Source organism: Bos indicus, chromosome 5 (genome assembly GCF_029378745.1).
Source record: "Bos indicus isolate NIAB-ARS_2022 breed Sahiwal x Tharparkar chromosome 5, NIAB-ARS_B.indTharparkar_mat_pri_1.0, whole genome shotgun sequence".
NCBI lineage: Eukaryota > Metazoa > Chordata > Mammalia > Artiodactyla > Bovidae > Bos > Bos indicus.
This window is the reverse complement of record NC_091764.1, coordinates 64,479,091-64,495,317: the sequence shown is the minus strand read 5'-3', so window position 1 is coordinate 64,495,317 and position 16,227 is coordinate 64,479,091. Positions and strand designations below refer to the sequence as shown.

Here is a 16,227-nt window from a genome sequence, read left to right as displayed (position 1 = left end):
TTGTGGTGAGTATATTCTGAGGAGTGGAATTTCTGGGTCATTCTTTCTAAAATTATAATTTCTCATGGTAAAACAAAGTAACAACTATTAATAGCATCTGCCAGAGTATCATATATTAAAATGGTTTCAGGCTAACACTGTAATTAAGCTTTACAAATCAGGAACATGACATTACTTATTCCCAAATAATTAATCAAAAAATATAGACAAATTTTATGTACAGAGATTCATTTCAATATTGTTTAAAAAAACAGTAATGACAAATCTGGAAACATCTTGAATATCCAAACATGGTAACAACTAAGTAAATGATTATACATCATACAACATGATGTACATATTGCAACAAAATTCTACCAGTATGATTTTTAATGACATGGAAAAAGTATAAAGACAGTATATTCTTTATTATGTTAAAAAAGTATATAGTTTTATTTATGTCCTGCTCAAATTTCAACTCTTTAGATGAGCCTTCCCTGACTACTGATTATAACAGCATTTTGCTGCCAATTTCTTTCCTTATATGACATCTTAATTTTTTTGTAGTATTACCACATCCTGAAACTTCTTTTTGTTTGTTTCTTTATTCATTGTCTTTCTCACTCTGCTAGGATATAAACTACATCCTTCCTGTTTCTTTGCTGCTATATCCCGCAATGTCTGGAAACATGTTTAGTGTATAAAGGCATTAAAAATGCAATTATTAAATGAATGAGCATGATGTTCAGAAAAAGGCTGAGAACTACACTGAAATGTTAACAATGGTTCAATCTGAGTGATGGAATTATAGGCCATTTTAATTTCTCTTTATGTTTTTTATCCAAGATTTTCCTTAACATTCCTACTAAACTTGAGAGGAAAACCGAAAAATGGAATAAAAATAAAGATATAACATTGAAATTACCTGGAGAGAGGATAACAATAGCTGTAAGCAGAGCATACTCTTCTTGAGTCATTTTCAATTCAGCAACACTTTTATAAAAGCTAAACATAGGTGTTATATATTCATCAGAGATACCTATGGGGGAAAGTTGAAAAATTGCAGAGGCATAATAAAATTTTTGAATGACTGAAAAGTGTAAAACTACAAACACACACAGACAATATTTATACCCACATACATACATTTAAATAATGACTATATATAAATATCTGAGTTAAAGGTGAGGCACTGCAAAAAAGATCAGTTAACGAAATCCTTAAAATATAAACTAATCAATGATTTATCTTTGATCTTGACTGTGCCTTTGTTTTAGTCACAATATGTGACAATAAATGATAATATTCTTGAATTACCAAAAGAATCTCTGAACTTCACCATGTTCTAGATGGGGCTTAGTTAATCTTTTAAATATCACTATCTAATAATCAAGACATAGACAGCGTATTAACCAAAGAAAAATTATTGTTCTTTAGTCCGGAAGTATAAACTCTACTTAATACAGTAGCTAGAGTTCTTTACCGGAGAAGGCAATGGCACCCCACTCCAGTGTTCTTGCTTGGAGAATCCCATGGATGGAGGAGCCTGGTAGGCTGCAGTCCATGGGGTCGCAGAGTCGGACATAACTGAGCGACTTCACTTTCCGTTTTCCCTTTGATGTATTGGAGAAGGAAGTGGCAACCCACTACAGTGTTCTTGCCTGGAGAATCCCAGGGACGGGGGAGCCTGGTGGGCTGCCGTCTATGGGGTCACACAGAATCGGACACGACTGAAGCGACTTAGCAGCAGCAGCAGCAGGTTCTTAACAGAGTTCCAATCTCTCTCTGAAGTATCAAACTGTTTATCCACTGCCTACCAGGCAATGGTACTTGGCTTTTCTCTTCAAACTCAGCATGTCCAAAAGCAAAGACACCATGTACAGAACTAAATTCCCCATCTTCCTCCAAATCCACTTCTTTCCTGATGTTCCCATCCTTAGTGACTGGTATCCTCACCCACCCAATTGTCTCCACCTGGTAACCAAGATTCAGCCTCCCTCTAACTCAGTCCAGTGCTGAGTCCTCTGGATTTGACCAGCTAACTCTCACTTGGCACCTGGTTGACTTAGTTTAAGTTTTTAATTGTTTTCATCTGGATTATTCCACCTGCCTCCTCACTGGTCTTCCTGTTTTTAGTGTGGTCCCTTTCAATCCATCCCAGAATCACCCTTCTAAAATTCAAACCACACCATGTCTCCCCAATTCTTTCAAACCTCCAAAAACTCTCCATGGTTTTGGCATAAATGCCTTCCTTTTTACATAGGAAACTCTAGGCCCTGTCCCCGGCCTTTCCCACCACCGACTACTCACCCACATGATAGCAATAGGAGTTAACATTTGAGTACTCACTATGTATTAGGTGCTGTTCTAAGCACTTCTTGCACTGGGACTCATTTAATCTTTCTCACACCTGTGCCCATGGGCACAGAGAGGTTACATAATTGACCAAAGACACATAGCTGGTGAAAAGTGGAACCAGGGTTCAAACCAAAGCTAGTAGGCCCCAGAGTCCTGGCTCTTAGTTGTGACTAAGGGGTACCGTCTTTCTATCACACAGCCTTTACTCCAGCCGTGTTCAGGCACTTGGAGTTCCCTAAACAATTCTTATTGCTCAGTTTTATACATGTTATTTTCTCTGCTTGCAATACCCTCCTCCTCCTTTATAACTTACTCCTCTTCATAATTTAAGATTCCTTTGTGCCATTTCCTTCAGTCATTCAAAAGCGATTAGTTTGGTGCCTGTTCTGTGCTTGGCCCCACTCCAGAAAAGCTTTGATTAGGGAATTGTGCAGAAAGTAAAAAAAAGAAAGGTTGGGTTGTGACTTATGGATGAATTAAGATGAGACCGAGTTTCCCAGAATTGGTTCACAATAGACAACTCTATTTCATCCCAAACTAGACCTAAAGCCTGAGAGCTTAGTTGAAAACATATCAAGTAAAATTGGATTCCAAATGCTAAAAAGAGTATAATTATCATCTAATAGTACATTTCACAGGCTTAGAAAGTCTGAATCCTCATCTTTAGATGAATCTGAAGAATCTTCTCAAACAGAATCCCTGGCCTTTCTCTCTTTTAATCAAAATAGCACTTTTCTCCCCTTCAATGCTTAATCGACCCCAGTGGGCTCTCTTAACAGTAGTGTCTTTGTTGAACAACTTGGGGATGACATCGTGTGGAAGACTTCCCTCTATCCAGCTATTACAGATTGAAGTGAATGCCCATGATCAAGCTGCTGCTGCTGCTGCTAAGTCACTTCAGTCGTGTCCGACTCTGTGTGACCCCATAGACGGCAGCCCACCAGGCTCCCCCGTCCCTAGGATTCTCCAGGCAAGAACAGTGGAGTGGGTTGCCATTTCCTTCTCCAATGCATGAAAGTGAAAAGTGAAAGTGAAGTCGCTCAGGCGTGCCCGACTCTTAGTGACCCCATGGACTGCAGCCTACCAGGCTCCTCCCTCCATGGGATTTTCCAGGCAGGAGTACTAGAGTGGGGTACCATTGCCTTCTCCGCATGATCAAGCTAGTACAACTTAAAATTCAGACGGCTGGAGTATGTAGGCTGGGACTACTAGTCCTGGTTGCCAACAGGCATAGTAGTTAAAGAGGTAGTAAGTCTGAGTCTAAAAGCTGACCTATGACTTGATCTTGGGCACACTACTTAAACTCTTTAGGCCTCAGTTTCCTCATCTGTGAAATGTGAATTGTAACAATAGTATTAAATGAGATAAAATATGTAGAGTTCTTAGCACCATGCCTAGCCTTTAGTCACTCTACTTGAAGGTAATTGTTAGGTACTTAGTATAGTGAAAGTGAAAATGTTAGTCGTTCAGTAGTGTCCGACTCTTTGCAACCCCACAGACTGTAGCCCTCCAGGCTCCTCTGTCCATGGAATTCTCCAGGCAAGAACACTGGAGTGGGTTGCCATTACTTCCTCCAGGGAATCTTCCTTACCTAGGGATAGAATCCAGATCTCCTGCATTGCAGGCAAATTCTTTACCATCTGAGCCACCAGCTCAGATGCAGCATCCTGTCTGGCTCATGGTAAACTCTCAGTAAATGTTAAACCCTCATAAATGTTAGAGCAAATAAACATAATAAGAACTATTATTGTCATTATTCAGGAAATTGGGTCAATACATCCATTCCATCTTAATCTTTGATTAAGCTCATGTACTTCTGTATTTACAAAGCTGTATTTTTTTTTTTTTTACAGTGCCCTGTTTGAGTTTCCTGAGCCATACAGCAAATTCCTGTTGGCTATCTATTTTACATATGGTAATGTAAGTTTCCATGTTACTCTTTCCATAGATCTCACCCTCTCCTCTGTTTTGTTTTTGCATTCTGCAGTTTGCTAGAGATGAATACAAACTGGCTGATCAGTGATTTGCCTCAGTATTTTTCTAGGTATTAAAGCCAAGCTAAGATCTGTATTTGTTAATAAGGCCACTCTTTTTCACTTTTGAGAAATGGCAGTCTTCTATATTTGAGTACTATACTCATCAGCTGCAGTTACCTAAAATAACTCACGACTGTCATTATTTTAAAAAATACATAAAGGTTTGGAGATAAGGTTGGTGATGGTTTAGTTGCTAAGTTGTGTCCGACTCTTGTGATCCCTTGGACTATAGCCTGCCAGGCTCCTCGGTCCATGGGATTCTCCAGGCAAGAATACTGGAGTGGATTGCCATTTCCTTCTCCAGGGGATCTTCCCAACCCAGGGACTGAACCCCCATCTCCTGCATTGCAGGCAGATTCTTACAAACTGAGCTACCAGGGAAGCAGGTAACTGATTTGAAAATATTTATGAAATCATCTTTGACTACCTAATTTCTTATTTTGTTTTCCCAAATCCCTTTCACCTTCCAAAGATGATACCATTAGCTATCTAATTGCAACTGGTAATTTGGGGGGGGGGGGGGAAACAGGTTAAAATGTTTATTAAAAATGTTCATCTTGTAAATGTTCATTGTAAAGACCAACAGTGAACATAGAGAAAATGTAGAAAATAAATAATAGAAGAGTTTAAAAAATTATTTTCCTACAGGATAGATAAATATAAAGTTGCTTTTGGAATTAGAGTGGATAATCAGAATTAATCATGCCAGCGTAAACAAAGAGATGCTTTAAGTATTTCTGAGCCAGCAATTTCTAACATAAGCAATGTAACAACAGCATCATCCTGAAGGGGCAGTCTTTTCTTGTTTTCCTGCTTCCTCCTCCTCCAGAAACTTGTTCTAAGTCCAATTAGTTGATTTTTGGTCACAAGAGGGGGCTATTTTCTAATTTAATCACAAAGCCTACCATGAAAATGTTAGTTGTAAAAAAAAAAAATCACTGTTTCTGCTTCTGTTTTTTGTTTTCCTTAAAAAAGTCTGTGATTGATCAATTATTTTTCCAATGATAAATATTCTCTGAGAGAATAACCATGTGATAGAATTAACACTATGCTCTTTAAAGTTACTTTAAATGTAAATGTCTTTATTTCCTAATTAAATTCCTAGTTTTAATTGGGGGCAAAAATAAAGCAGAGGTATGTGTGTGTGTACCAAACACAAATGCACATATACAAGGCATCCTCATTTGGCTAGGACACCCTACTCATGTTTCAAGGCCAAGTTCAAATTTTGCTTTTTCGGTGGAGCTTTTCCTGTCATGTTGAAGCAGAATTAGTTGTTTCCTCCTCTATGTTCAATTCTATTGCACCTCTCACAATTCAAATCTCTCCCTCCCATTAGAGTGTGAAATACCATCTACATTTTATAAGAACAGGAGTCAACTGCTCTATCCCCAGTGCTTGGCACACTGCCTGACCAATAAAGATGTTTCTTATTCATATCTGTGTCCTTAGTAACTAGCATCCTACTGGAGACACAGTAGGAGATTAATAAATGCTTGTTAAATTATGCAATATTATGTTTTGTTTGTTCCTAGCAATGAAGGTTACATAGCCGTGAGATGTACTAGGAGAAAGGATGCCATTCAGACAATGGAAATATTCTTGCGGTGCTAAGAGATTGGACCTTGGCCTCTGTTTCAATTGCTAACCTCCACTCAGTGAGTCATTTTTGCCATACTGTTGCCTTGATTAAAATATTTAAGATATTTAATACTTTCCAGTAGTCTGAGTGGCTAAAATTTATCTTAGGATAATGGTGCTTAAGAGTTGCCAGGGTTTGGACTGTCAAATTTTGGATTCATCTCAACCAAATTCACCAATTTTTGTGCACCTTGTCTGTGCCGGGCACTGTGTTAGTGCTGGGAACAGTTCTCAAGCGATTCACAGATTGATGGAAGAGACAAACGCATAAATAAATACATAATGTCCCAAACTGGACAAGTAAAACAGGCTTGGGGAATACTGCTGAGGGGCAATGGAAATACTGACACTTGTGTTACTTTAATTCTCTTATTTTGAAGAGGTTTCTTCCTATAATTTGACCCCCAAATTTGTCCCATGCCAAAATTATCATGTGACCACTTTGAAAAGCAACATGAGAAGTTGTAAGATTTCTAAAATTTAAGAATTGAAACTTTCTTATAAATATTCTGTCATTTGTCTCTGTACATTTCCAACCTTTCTTTCAAAGGTCTATGAACAAACAGTCTATGAACTGACAGTTTAAATCTGCTTCATTAGAGAATTTAGCGTTTATAACAATTTTCATTTTGTGTAAGTTAAAGCAGCAAAATCATATATATTTAAAAAGCAGAAAACATATACTATATACGGTATGCTTTACTATACTACAACAACTCCATCATTCTAATAAGCATCTCTCTTTCCTCTGACCTCACTGTCTCTATTCATTCTATTATTTGCTTAAATGCAATTTCAGATTGATAGTTGCTTCTTGTGCCTTCTTCAGTCAACCAAAGGGGAAGAACCATGTCTTACTGGGTCTTTATATTCCCTACCAGCTAGTAGCTGGGCAAATATTAGATCTTAGCAAGTGACAGGTACAATGTACAGAAATAGTGCTGGGCTTTGAGTAGAACACCTGTGTTCATCTCCTGATAGTCTGCTGATTAGCTGTATGACCCTGGGCAGGTCACCCAGCCCATGTAAGCCTTTCCCCAATTATAAAATAGGAACATAGCCCTCACCTTTAGAGGCCATTGGAAATACTAAGAAGATGATGCTTGTAAAAGCAAACCATTGCAAAATCACAAGGTATATTGTCATCTTAATAAACACTTACTGAATTGAATATTTCACTTATGTCTGTTGTGGGTAATCAAAAAAGGCCAAAAAAACACTATAGTTTTCACAGGTTATTTCAATTTGAAGTGAACATAACAGAACAAGTTGTTAAGTCTGTGAGAAGGTATTGCTAATTTCCTTAATGTAAAAATGTAAACTAATTAGTGTCGGCAAGCCCTTTTCAGTTCTATCATATTTTATGGTATCATATGATTATTCCTATTTTTATTAAAAATTCCAGGTTACAAATGAATTTTGCATAATACCACATTAGGAATAAAAAACTGATGCACTAGAATTATGAAAAAAACAACTCAGCCACAGGTTGTGTCAGAAATATATTCTGAAGCCTCAATTAACATAAATAAACACTGTAATCCTCACTAAGTAAATGTATCTCAGGAGACAGTATCTTGGTGGATGTAATGGGATTTAATAATAGCAAACAAAAGAGTATGAATTTGAAGAACAGGAAAAGAAATTTTACATTATATTCTCTAAAGAGCTCTGTAGGCTTAAACAGGGTAACTTTGAAATGTTATTCTGGAATTAAACATACAATAGAAATAAGAATGTGTTATATTTGCATAAAAATAAAGTTATTCTGAAAGGTCATCTTGCAAGATCAGGTTTTTATATGGTGTGGGGAAAAGGCAATGTTCTGAAAATCCACTAGGGGAAGCAAATTCATAAATATTAATAAATGGAAGCATCACTATAGATTAAAAATATGAAGCAGCACATGAATTTGGGTGGTTTCTATTGTCATGATATGTGGTTGCTGTTTGGGTAAAGTATCTTACGAGCCAGAGGCATGCATGTTTCTTTATACAGACTGTTCTAGAAAACTTTATTCTTGAACTTTTCTCAAATTTGCAGTATTACAAGTTCTGTAACTTATGTTATCAAGTAAGGTCTTTTCTTTTTGATCACTACATGTTGTTAGTCTGTAAGACCCTCATGTCTTCTCACCTAGTTATTACATTGGTCTCTTTACAGAGACCTGCTACTTGTCTTAATTCCTCCAAACCTTCCTTCACAATAAAGATCTTTGTGTAGTACTTTTATGGTCATATCGTATCTGTTCAGAATATTACAAAGAATCCCAATTACATAAGAACTAAAGCTACTTTTGTGGCATTCAACATCCTTAATAATCTAGCATTCACTGCATTTTCAGCTCCAAAAATATTGTCTTGCAGCAATATCAAGGTATATGTCAGTCCTATACATGGATGCTCTCTCATTTCTCCATATCTTTGTACCTGCAATTTCTATATTATTATATTGTAAAGGCTATATCTCTTGGAATGCCTTTTTCAGGCTTTTGTGGCTTGACAAGTTCATAACCATCCTCCATGGTTCAACTGTAATTTTACATGCCTTTTCTGACTCACCAGGAAGATTTGGCAGAAGGGAGGCACATCTTTAGGCTTCATCTTCATTTTACATACATATTCCTTACAGTCTCTCTTACACTCCTTTGGAATCACTGGCTTGGACACCTTACTTTTCCACTAGTCTGTGAGTTCCCCGAGGACATACCCTCATTTCCATACCCTCCCCATCACAGTATTACTCCACAGTAAGTTAAACTGTGTTTTTCATTCATTATTTCATTTTATCTGAGAGGCAGTGAAGTATAGTGGCTAGGACATGTGGCTTCTGAAGTCAGGCTTCCTGTCTATCTCTGAAAAAATTATTTAACCACTCTCTGTCTTAGTTTTTTCATCTATAAAATGGGAAGAATAATAGTACTTAAAGGATTTTTATGAGGATTTGAGAACTAGTATATAAAGTATTTAGAACAGTGTCTGAAACCCAATAAGTGATGTATAAATGTTGCTATTGGTATTATTTCTTATTTGGCTTTGAACTGAGATAAATAGCTTGACACATAGTCATTCATAGCTGAAGTTTCTGAATAAATGGATCTTTTTCTAGACTGAATAATCCCCACTCCTTTATGGTATTTTAAAAATCAGACTAATTTTCCAATATTTAAAAAATGTTCTCCTTTGGTCCTTCATCTTAATACAGTGAAAAGAGTATTTTTGGTATTTTGCTATTACAACAAGAATTTTTGAACCAAGTCACAACATTTGCATCTATTTAAATTGCATCTTTTCTTTTTTGAGTCATTTTCCATGCTAGTCACAATGGGCATAAATTACATAGGACAGGCAAGAGGCCTGCCTTCATGGCATATTCAAATTCTTACTTGCAGGAACAAACGCTTCTTACCATTAACCAAGTTACTTACCACTCTTTCGAATTCTTTCTTCCAGTAGGTCAGTATGTCCAGCTGGAAGTTTCTTACTGAAAATCTCAGCTGAACGGAGAAACATCGCTTCAACTGCAGACCCTTTCAGCAAAGCAATCTGATCTTCATGGTCCAATGTCTGAAATCCTGAATGAAGATGGTAATCAAATAGGTATCAAAAAGTTGAATGTTGTATAACAATATTTCACCATCCCCACTGATAGAACATTTCCATAAAGTGACTTTGTAATTGTTTTAAGACTGAGTAGCCAAATCGAGTTAATAAGTATCTGTTGTATTCCCCAAATAGAAGCTGACTTTTATATTCATTGAGCAGGATTTGGTCAATGAATTGGGCAAAAAAGGATATCATGTCTACACCAAATATATATACTTGTATACTATGGAAGACACAGGCTGATTCAGATGAAATACTGGAGACAAAGCATATTGTCTTTGAACCATTATTTTAGTCACATCAGAAAGGGTCAGGGAGGGTTGACTCTGTAGAATGGAAGTATCCACAAGCCAGAAAACATTTTACATGTACTCAGAGGCTTAAGTGAATATTTGACCAACTCATGAGTCTTTAATCTATGTGAAGAAGCGGCATTCTACCCTCCTTGCCAAAAACACAATCAGGGCCATGTTGAGGTGTCTGCTCTGAGCTCAGCACTGCACATGCAGGGTAGGGAAAATAAGAGAAATATGGGAAAGAACTGATGACCTGAAGAAATATAATGCTGCCCGGAAAATCCAAAGTCCTTATGCAGACTTATAGGCTACAGTCCCCAGCAGCCTCTTTGACCTCCTTTTCTCCTTCATCACCTCCTCTTCAGTCATTGTGCTCCAGCCACACTGACTCCTGGCTCTGCTGTGAGCCCACAAGTCTAATTTTGCTTCAGGGTGTTTGCCTTTCTCCGACTATCCCCATGCCTCCCTCCCTCACTGTAGGCAGGTCTCTGCTTCAAGGTGACCCTACCTAAAATAGTACTTCCCAGCACTCACTAGCCCCTACCTTCTTTATTTTCATTCATAGAACTTAACACTGTCTGACATGATACTATAGGATTACTGGATTATTTGTTAATTGTCTGTCACTCTCCTAGAGTATAAACTTTGAAGACAGAAACTTTGCCTGTTTCATTCATTTCTGTTCCAAGTGCCTGACATATAACTTGTATCCAAGAATTATTTGCTAAATAATTTTATAATGACTAAATGAATGAATGGGAAACAAACACAAACTCATGTACATATATGTATTAATACACAGACACACATGGACACATGAACACAGATAGAAATAAACTAATGCCATCAGAGTCTAAATGCCCTGGAAAAGCATTAAAGAGCAACAGAATTCAGAGAAGAGAGTAATGCCAAGAATTAAAAGTCACTACATTGATGACAGGCATTCAAAAATACTTGCTTAATGAATAAATGAATGAATTGAAGAACTGAAAACATAGCAAGAGTCCGTTAATGGTGATTACCTAAATAAATTATGGTAAATCAGTATAAAATATTACAGTATGGAGGACAGTATAAAATAAGGTCTCTAAAATCAGGTTGCCTGGAATAAAATTCTGTCTCTGACACTTGCTATCTTTGTGGTATTAGAAAACATAATCTTAATGCCTCACTTTCTTCATCTCCAAAATGGGGATTATAAAAGTACCTGCTTCTTAGGATTGGCAGAAGTATTAATGAAACAATTGCATTAAATAACTTAGTACAGTTTTTGACATACAGTAAGTACTTAAATAATGTTAACTATTATTATTACAATAGAATACTATGCAGTTCTTAAAAGCATGAGACTGATTTACACATATGGACATGGGAAAATCACAGATGCTTAAAAAAAATACTCCCAAAGAAATATATATTTTATGATCTCATAAACGTTAAAAAACCTACATGTATGTACATTTGTAGAGATAAAAATATGTGAAAGAAATCAAACCAGACTTCTATTAATGGTGGACTAGAATAAAGATGATACAGGTGGGTGAAGAGGGGACTTTCTAACCCTAACTTTCTGCTCCATATATTTCTGCGTTGTTTGAGTCAGGTGATTGAATTACTTACAATGGACACCAATTTATTCAGAGTTTTTCCATCTAAAACTTTAAAAAATGGAGTCAAAGATTCCTTCTTTGCCTGCCTGCTGAGCCTGCCTTCTGAGATGGCCCAGATCTACGAGGTATGATTTTTAAGGAGGTTTGGAAAGGTAGGAATTTTTTTTATCAAAGTCCATTAATCTTTTAAATTCATCCCCCCATTGATAAGCAAACATTTAAGTCCTTTTCCATAATTTGTATTTTAACCAAGTATAAAATCAGATTGTGAGAGTAAAGAATAAGCTTTTTCAAATTATATTCCCTGTCTACCTCCTACCCAAGATTCTGAATCACACTTTTAGAAGCTATGCCCCTTTGTTTCTCTTCCTAAAATATAACCCAGAAACTTAAATCAGGCCTGAAGTCTCATTTCCATCTCAGTGTCACAAATGCCTGATCAGGCCAAGTCTCAGAACCTCTGTAAGTAGCAGCTCTGCTGTAACCATCTCTTTTCCTACTGGTAATGAATAACCTTCCCCTGTTCTAAGAATTTGTCTTTTCTGTCTCTTAAAAAAAAACAAAAGTCACTACCTTAAAGACCCTAAGAGCTCCTCTGAGGGCAGCAGCCTTGCTGAGTCTCCAGCACCCTGGATAGTGCCTGGCACAGGTTATGCTCAAAGTGCTGAAAGACTCTTGCTGCGTCTTTCACAAAATACCCTTTCATACTGGTATTATATCCCTATTATTATTATACATAATAATGTTGTCATTTCTAAAGTTATTGTTAATCAATATTCTTAGTTTCTCAAGATTTTCTTGCCTTTAATTTCCTGCTGTATTTAAATTTTTTTCCTTCTACTTTATTCATAAAACATGCATTAATTAAACATGCATTAATTGTTTCTCTCCCTCGGGAACTATGTTAGGCATTGGAAATGAAGAGGTGTATAAGATTCTTGCCACTGCTTTCAGATAAGCCACCTTCTTGTAAATAAGATTCTTTCTTTTCTTCAGTTATTCCTTGGTTCAATACCAACTGACCATTTGAACTGAAAAACCTTTTCCCATAAGCAACCAAGAACATCACATTCTCCCTTTCCTAGTTCTACCCCTGACCTAGTTTCCACTCTTGTACAATCTTGGTTTTGATCAAGATTGCTTTAGCTAAATTAGCATACAACAAATTAAGTTTCTCTTTCATTGTTAATAAAGGAATGAGATATATTAATGTTTCAATGATAAGAACTTTCTCCCAACGTTTTATGACTTTTACATAAGTTTATGTCTATCTATGACACATTTAATAAAATAATAGCATAATGCTAGCAAAAGAAAGCAAATTAAATGTCTAATTAAAATCCTACATCAGAAGTTACCTTCTATAACAATATTACAGTGTTGTGCTACTATACAAGGTATATACTCTACTAGACCATGGGTTTCTAATGTACTGCTTCTGTTGCTGCTAAGTCGCTTCAGTCATGTCCGACTCTGTGCGACCCCATAGATGGCAGCCCACCAGGCTCCCCCATCCCTGGGATTCTCCAGGCAAGAACACTGGAGTGGGTTGCCATTTCTTTCTCCAATGCATGGAAGTGAAAAGTGAAAGTGAAGCTGCTCAGTCCTGTCCGACTTCTAGCAACCCCATGGACTGCAGCCTACCAGGCTGCTCCGCCAATGGGATTTTCCAGGCAAGAGTCCTGGAGTGGGGTGCCATTGCCTTCTCCGTCCAATGCACTAACATATTTTAAAAACACTGAAACAACTTAAACCTATTGACTTAGCATTGATAATGCAGCTGGAAAATGGGGGCTGGGGAGGGGTGTAACTTTGGGAGGTAAGAATCTTGAATTCCAGTTAACGCACTGGCACCATCTAAATGGGGCTTCCAAGGTGGCTGCCTGCCAATGCAGGAGACTCAGGAGACGAAGGTTAAATCCATGGGTTGGGAAAATCAGCTGGAGAAGGGAATGGCAATCCACTTCTTGCCTGGAAAATTCCATGGACTGTGGAGCCTGGTGGGCTACAGTCCATGGGATCACAAAGAGTCAGACACGATTGAGCATGCACACACAATCTAAATGATTATGGATAAGTCCCTCTCCCTCATCCTCCACATACAACTGTTCATCAAGCCCTATCAATTTTTGAGTCTCTCTTCATTTCCTCTGCATTGCTTTATTTCAAGCCCTTTACCTAGATTGGTGCAGTAGGCATACTAACTGATTCTGACTACCTGCAATGCTTCCCTTTTCAAATCCATCTTATACAAACCCAATAAAGTCATATCTCTGTAACATAAACTTCATCATGTTGTACTTCAAAAATAAATAAATAAAGCCACCAAAACCCCTTACCATCCAGGGGATAAGAATTAAATCCTTTAGTTATGTCCTCATCAGTCTGGTACCAATCTGCCTTATGTCAAACCAAGGAGCCCACCATAGAGACACTGAATCTTCTCTCCCATCTCTAATAATTCTATTCTTGTTCATGCTTCATTACATTTTCACAAGCAGATCTCTCAACTTGGAATGCCCCTTCTTTCCTATCACCAGGAAAACTCCTTTTTTGTTTTATACCCAAATCAATAAGATTCTTTCTGAAGCCTCCTGGTCTTTCTCAGGTACAATTAGGAACCACTTTCTCTCTCTTCAAACAGTGCTTTGTATACATTAAAATTTTTTTTAGCCTTTAGTTACTCTACTTGAAGGTAATTGTTAGGTACTTATTATAGTGAAAGGGAACGTCTTAGCTGCTCAGTCGTGTCTGACTCTTTGTGACCCCATGGACTGTAGCCCGAGGGGCTCCTTTATCCATGGAATTCTCTAGGCAAGAAAACTGGAGTGCGTAGCCATTCCCTTTTCCAGGGAATCTTCCCAACCCAAGGATCATACCTGGGTCTCCCAAATTGCAACCAGATTCTTTACCATCTGAGATAGCAGTTGAGACACAGAGTCAGACATGACTGAGCAACTTTCACTTAGTATAGAGCAGGTATCAGAAATGCTTATTGGATGAATAAATGGACGAATAACAATTCTGCAAAGTTTCAATTTTTAATCTGTCATTTGGTGAATTATTATAAATTACTTGCTGATGAGTGGAACATGATCTGGCCCTAATATTTCATGTCTGTAGTAGACACATGAATTTAGAGCAGATGTGAGATGACTCCCATTCGATGATAAACAGACACCTGCCTTTCAATGTCACAAGAATACTGTACAGTATAGTAGAGAAATAAGTATGTGCAAAGATACCTGGAAGTTTTTTTGTGAATTCTACAAGAACCTGTACATGACTGGTAGCCATTTCAGTTAAAATGATAAAATTTTCTTCTGCGCTGAATTCTTCTTTTAACTAAATTTTAAGGAAAAAGAGCAAACAATAAGCAGATCAGAGAAATCAACATAAAATTATTAGACTACAGAATCATATTTATATGATAAAATTTAAGACCCAACTCATATTTTCAGATCTTTGGAGAACAAATGCTATTACCAAGCTAAATATGAGACTTATTCTTTGTTTAATGTAGCAAAAAGTTTAAAGTATAACTTTAATTCTAAGCCCTAATCATTTTAAAGTAACATATTCATATATAAATTTGACCTCCAAGGTAGTCAAAGCTCGAGAAAATATTAACTTCAAACACATAATTTTCAGATATTGTACATACAAATTTATTTGTTATTTCCTGAGGCATCCTCTGCTTGCTATATGAATCCATAATATAATGAAGAAGATTCTGTTGATCTGGGGTGAGTTCAGTTTTCTCCTACACTGGCAAAAAAATAAAAGGTGTTAGGGAAGGTGGTTATAAGGCATGTTTCTCATATATGCATTCATCTAGAGTAAACCACTAGCAGAAACTGTTGAAAAAAGCCCTAAATACGGCAGAAACTGTGCATGCACTCTGTTATAATGTGTACTTGCTTTCTCTGGGCCATTGGACAAGCTATATCACATTTCACTAAATTTGTCCCACGTGGCTAATTTTCCTATCTACAAAACATGGATAGCAAAATATTCCTTTCATGTATTTCTTATGAAGAAATAATAATCTGGATATGAAGCCTATCAAGACAATTCATAAAATTACTGAAAATTCAAAGTTTAATCATAACTAAGAACAGCTTCCCACATATAAAATGGAGACTCCACCTAAGTGTAGTTATGTGGAACAGGGATCAACCAACTGTAGCCCATGGACTAAATCCACCTGGTTTTATAAATTTATTTCAACAGAACTACACTCGCTTTTCAGTGTATTGTCTATACTGCTTTTGCACTACCATGGCGGAGTTGAATGGTTCTCACAGAGACCGTGTGGCCAAGGCCTAAAATATCTGGTCCTTTATAGAAATGTTACCAACCCCTGAAGTAGTGAGTCATCAATCTGGACAATTCAGACCCCAAACACCTCTTTCCCTCTGATTAGCATCTTTTGTGAGATGAGACTAATTGTGTCAACTCGTTGCTTCCTTTACCAAAGTATTATTGACAAAGCACTGTGGCAAAGCAATATAGCCGACCCTTGAACAACACAGGGTTTGAACTATGTGGGTCCACTTATGCATGAATTTCTTTTGTTAAACATGTTCTGCTGCACTACAGAATCTGTGGTTGGTTTTTGAATTCACGGACGCAGAACTGAGGTTACTGGAGGGCTAGCATGTGAAATAACATGTGGATTTTCAACTGCTTGAGAGTGGAT

The 16,227-nt window shown here is 37.1% G+C and overlaps 1 protein-coding gene across 4 annotated transcripts in view; it reads right to left on the bottom strand.

Moving 5' to 3' along the window:
- Positions 1–16,227, bottom strand: part of NR1H4 (nuclear receptor subfamily 1 group H member 4) — a 78,812-nt gene that overhangs the window by 1,546 nt on the left and 61,039 nt on the right. For all 4 annotated transcript variants that reach the window (XM_019961151.2, XM_019961152.2, XM_019961149.2 and 1 more), the window contains 4 exons: positions 15,190–15,288; positions 14,771–14,870; positions 9,442–9,588; positions 905–1,018 (listed from right to left, as the gene is read on the bottom strand). In XM_019961151.2, the coding sequence (XP_019816710.1) occupies positions 905–1,018; positions 9,442–9,588; positions 14,771–14,870; positions 15,190–15,288 (460 nt within the window). The remainder of the gene's footprint in view (positions 1–904; positions 1,019–9,441; positions 9,589–14,770; positions 14,871–15,189; positions 15,289–16,227) is intronic.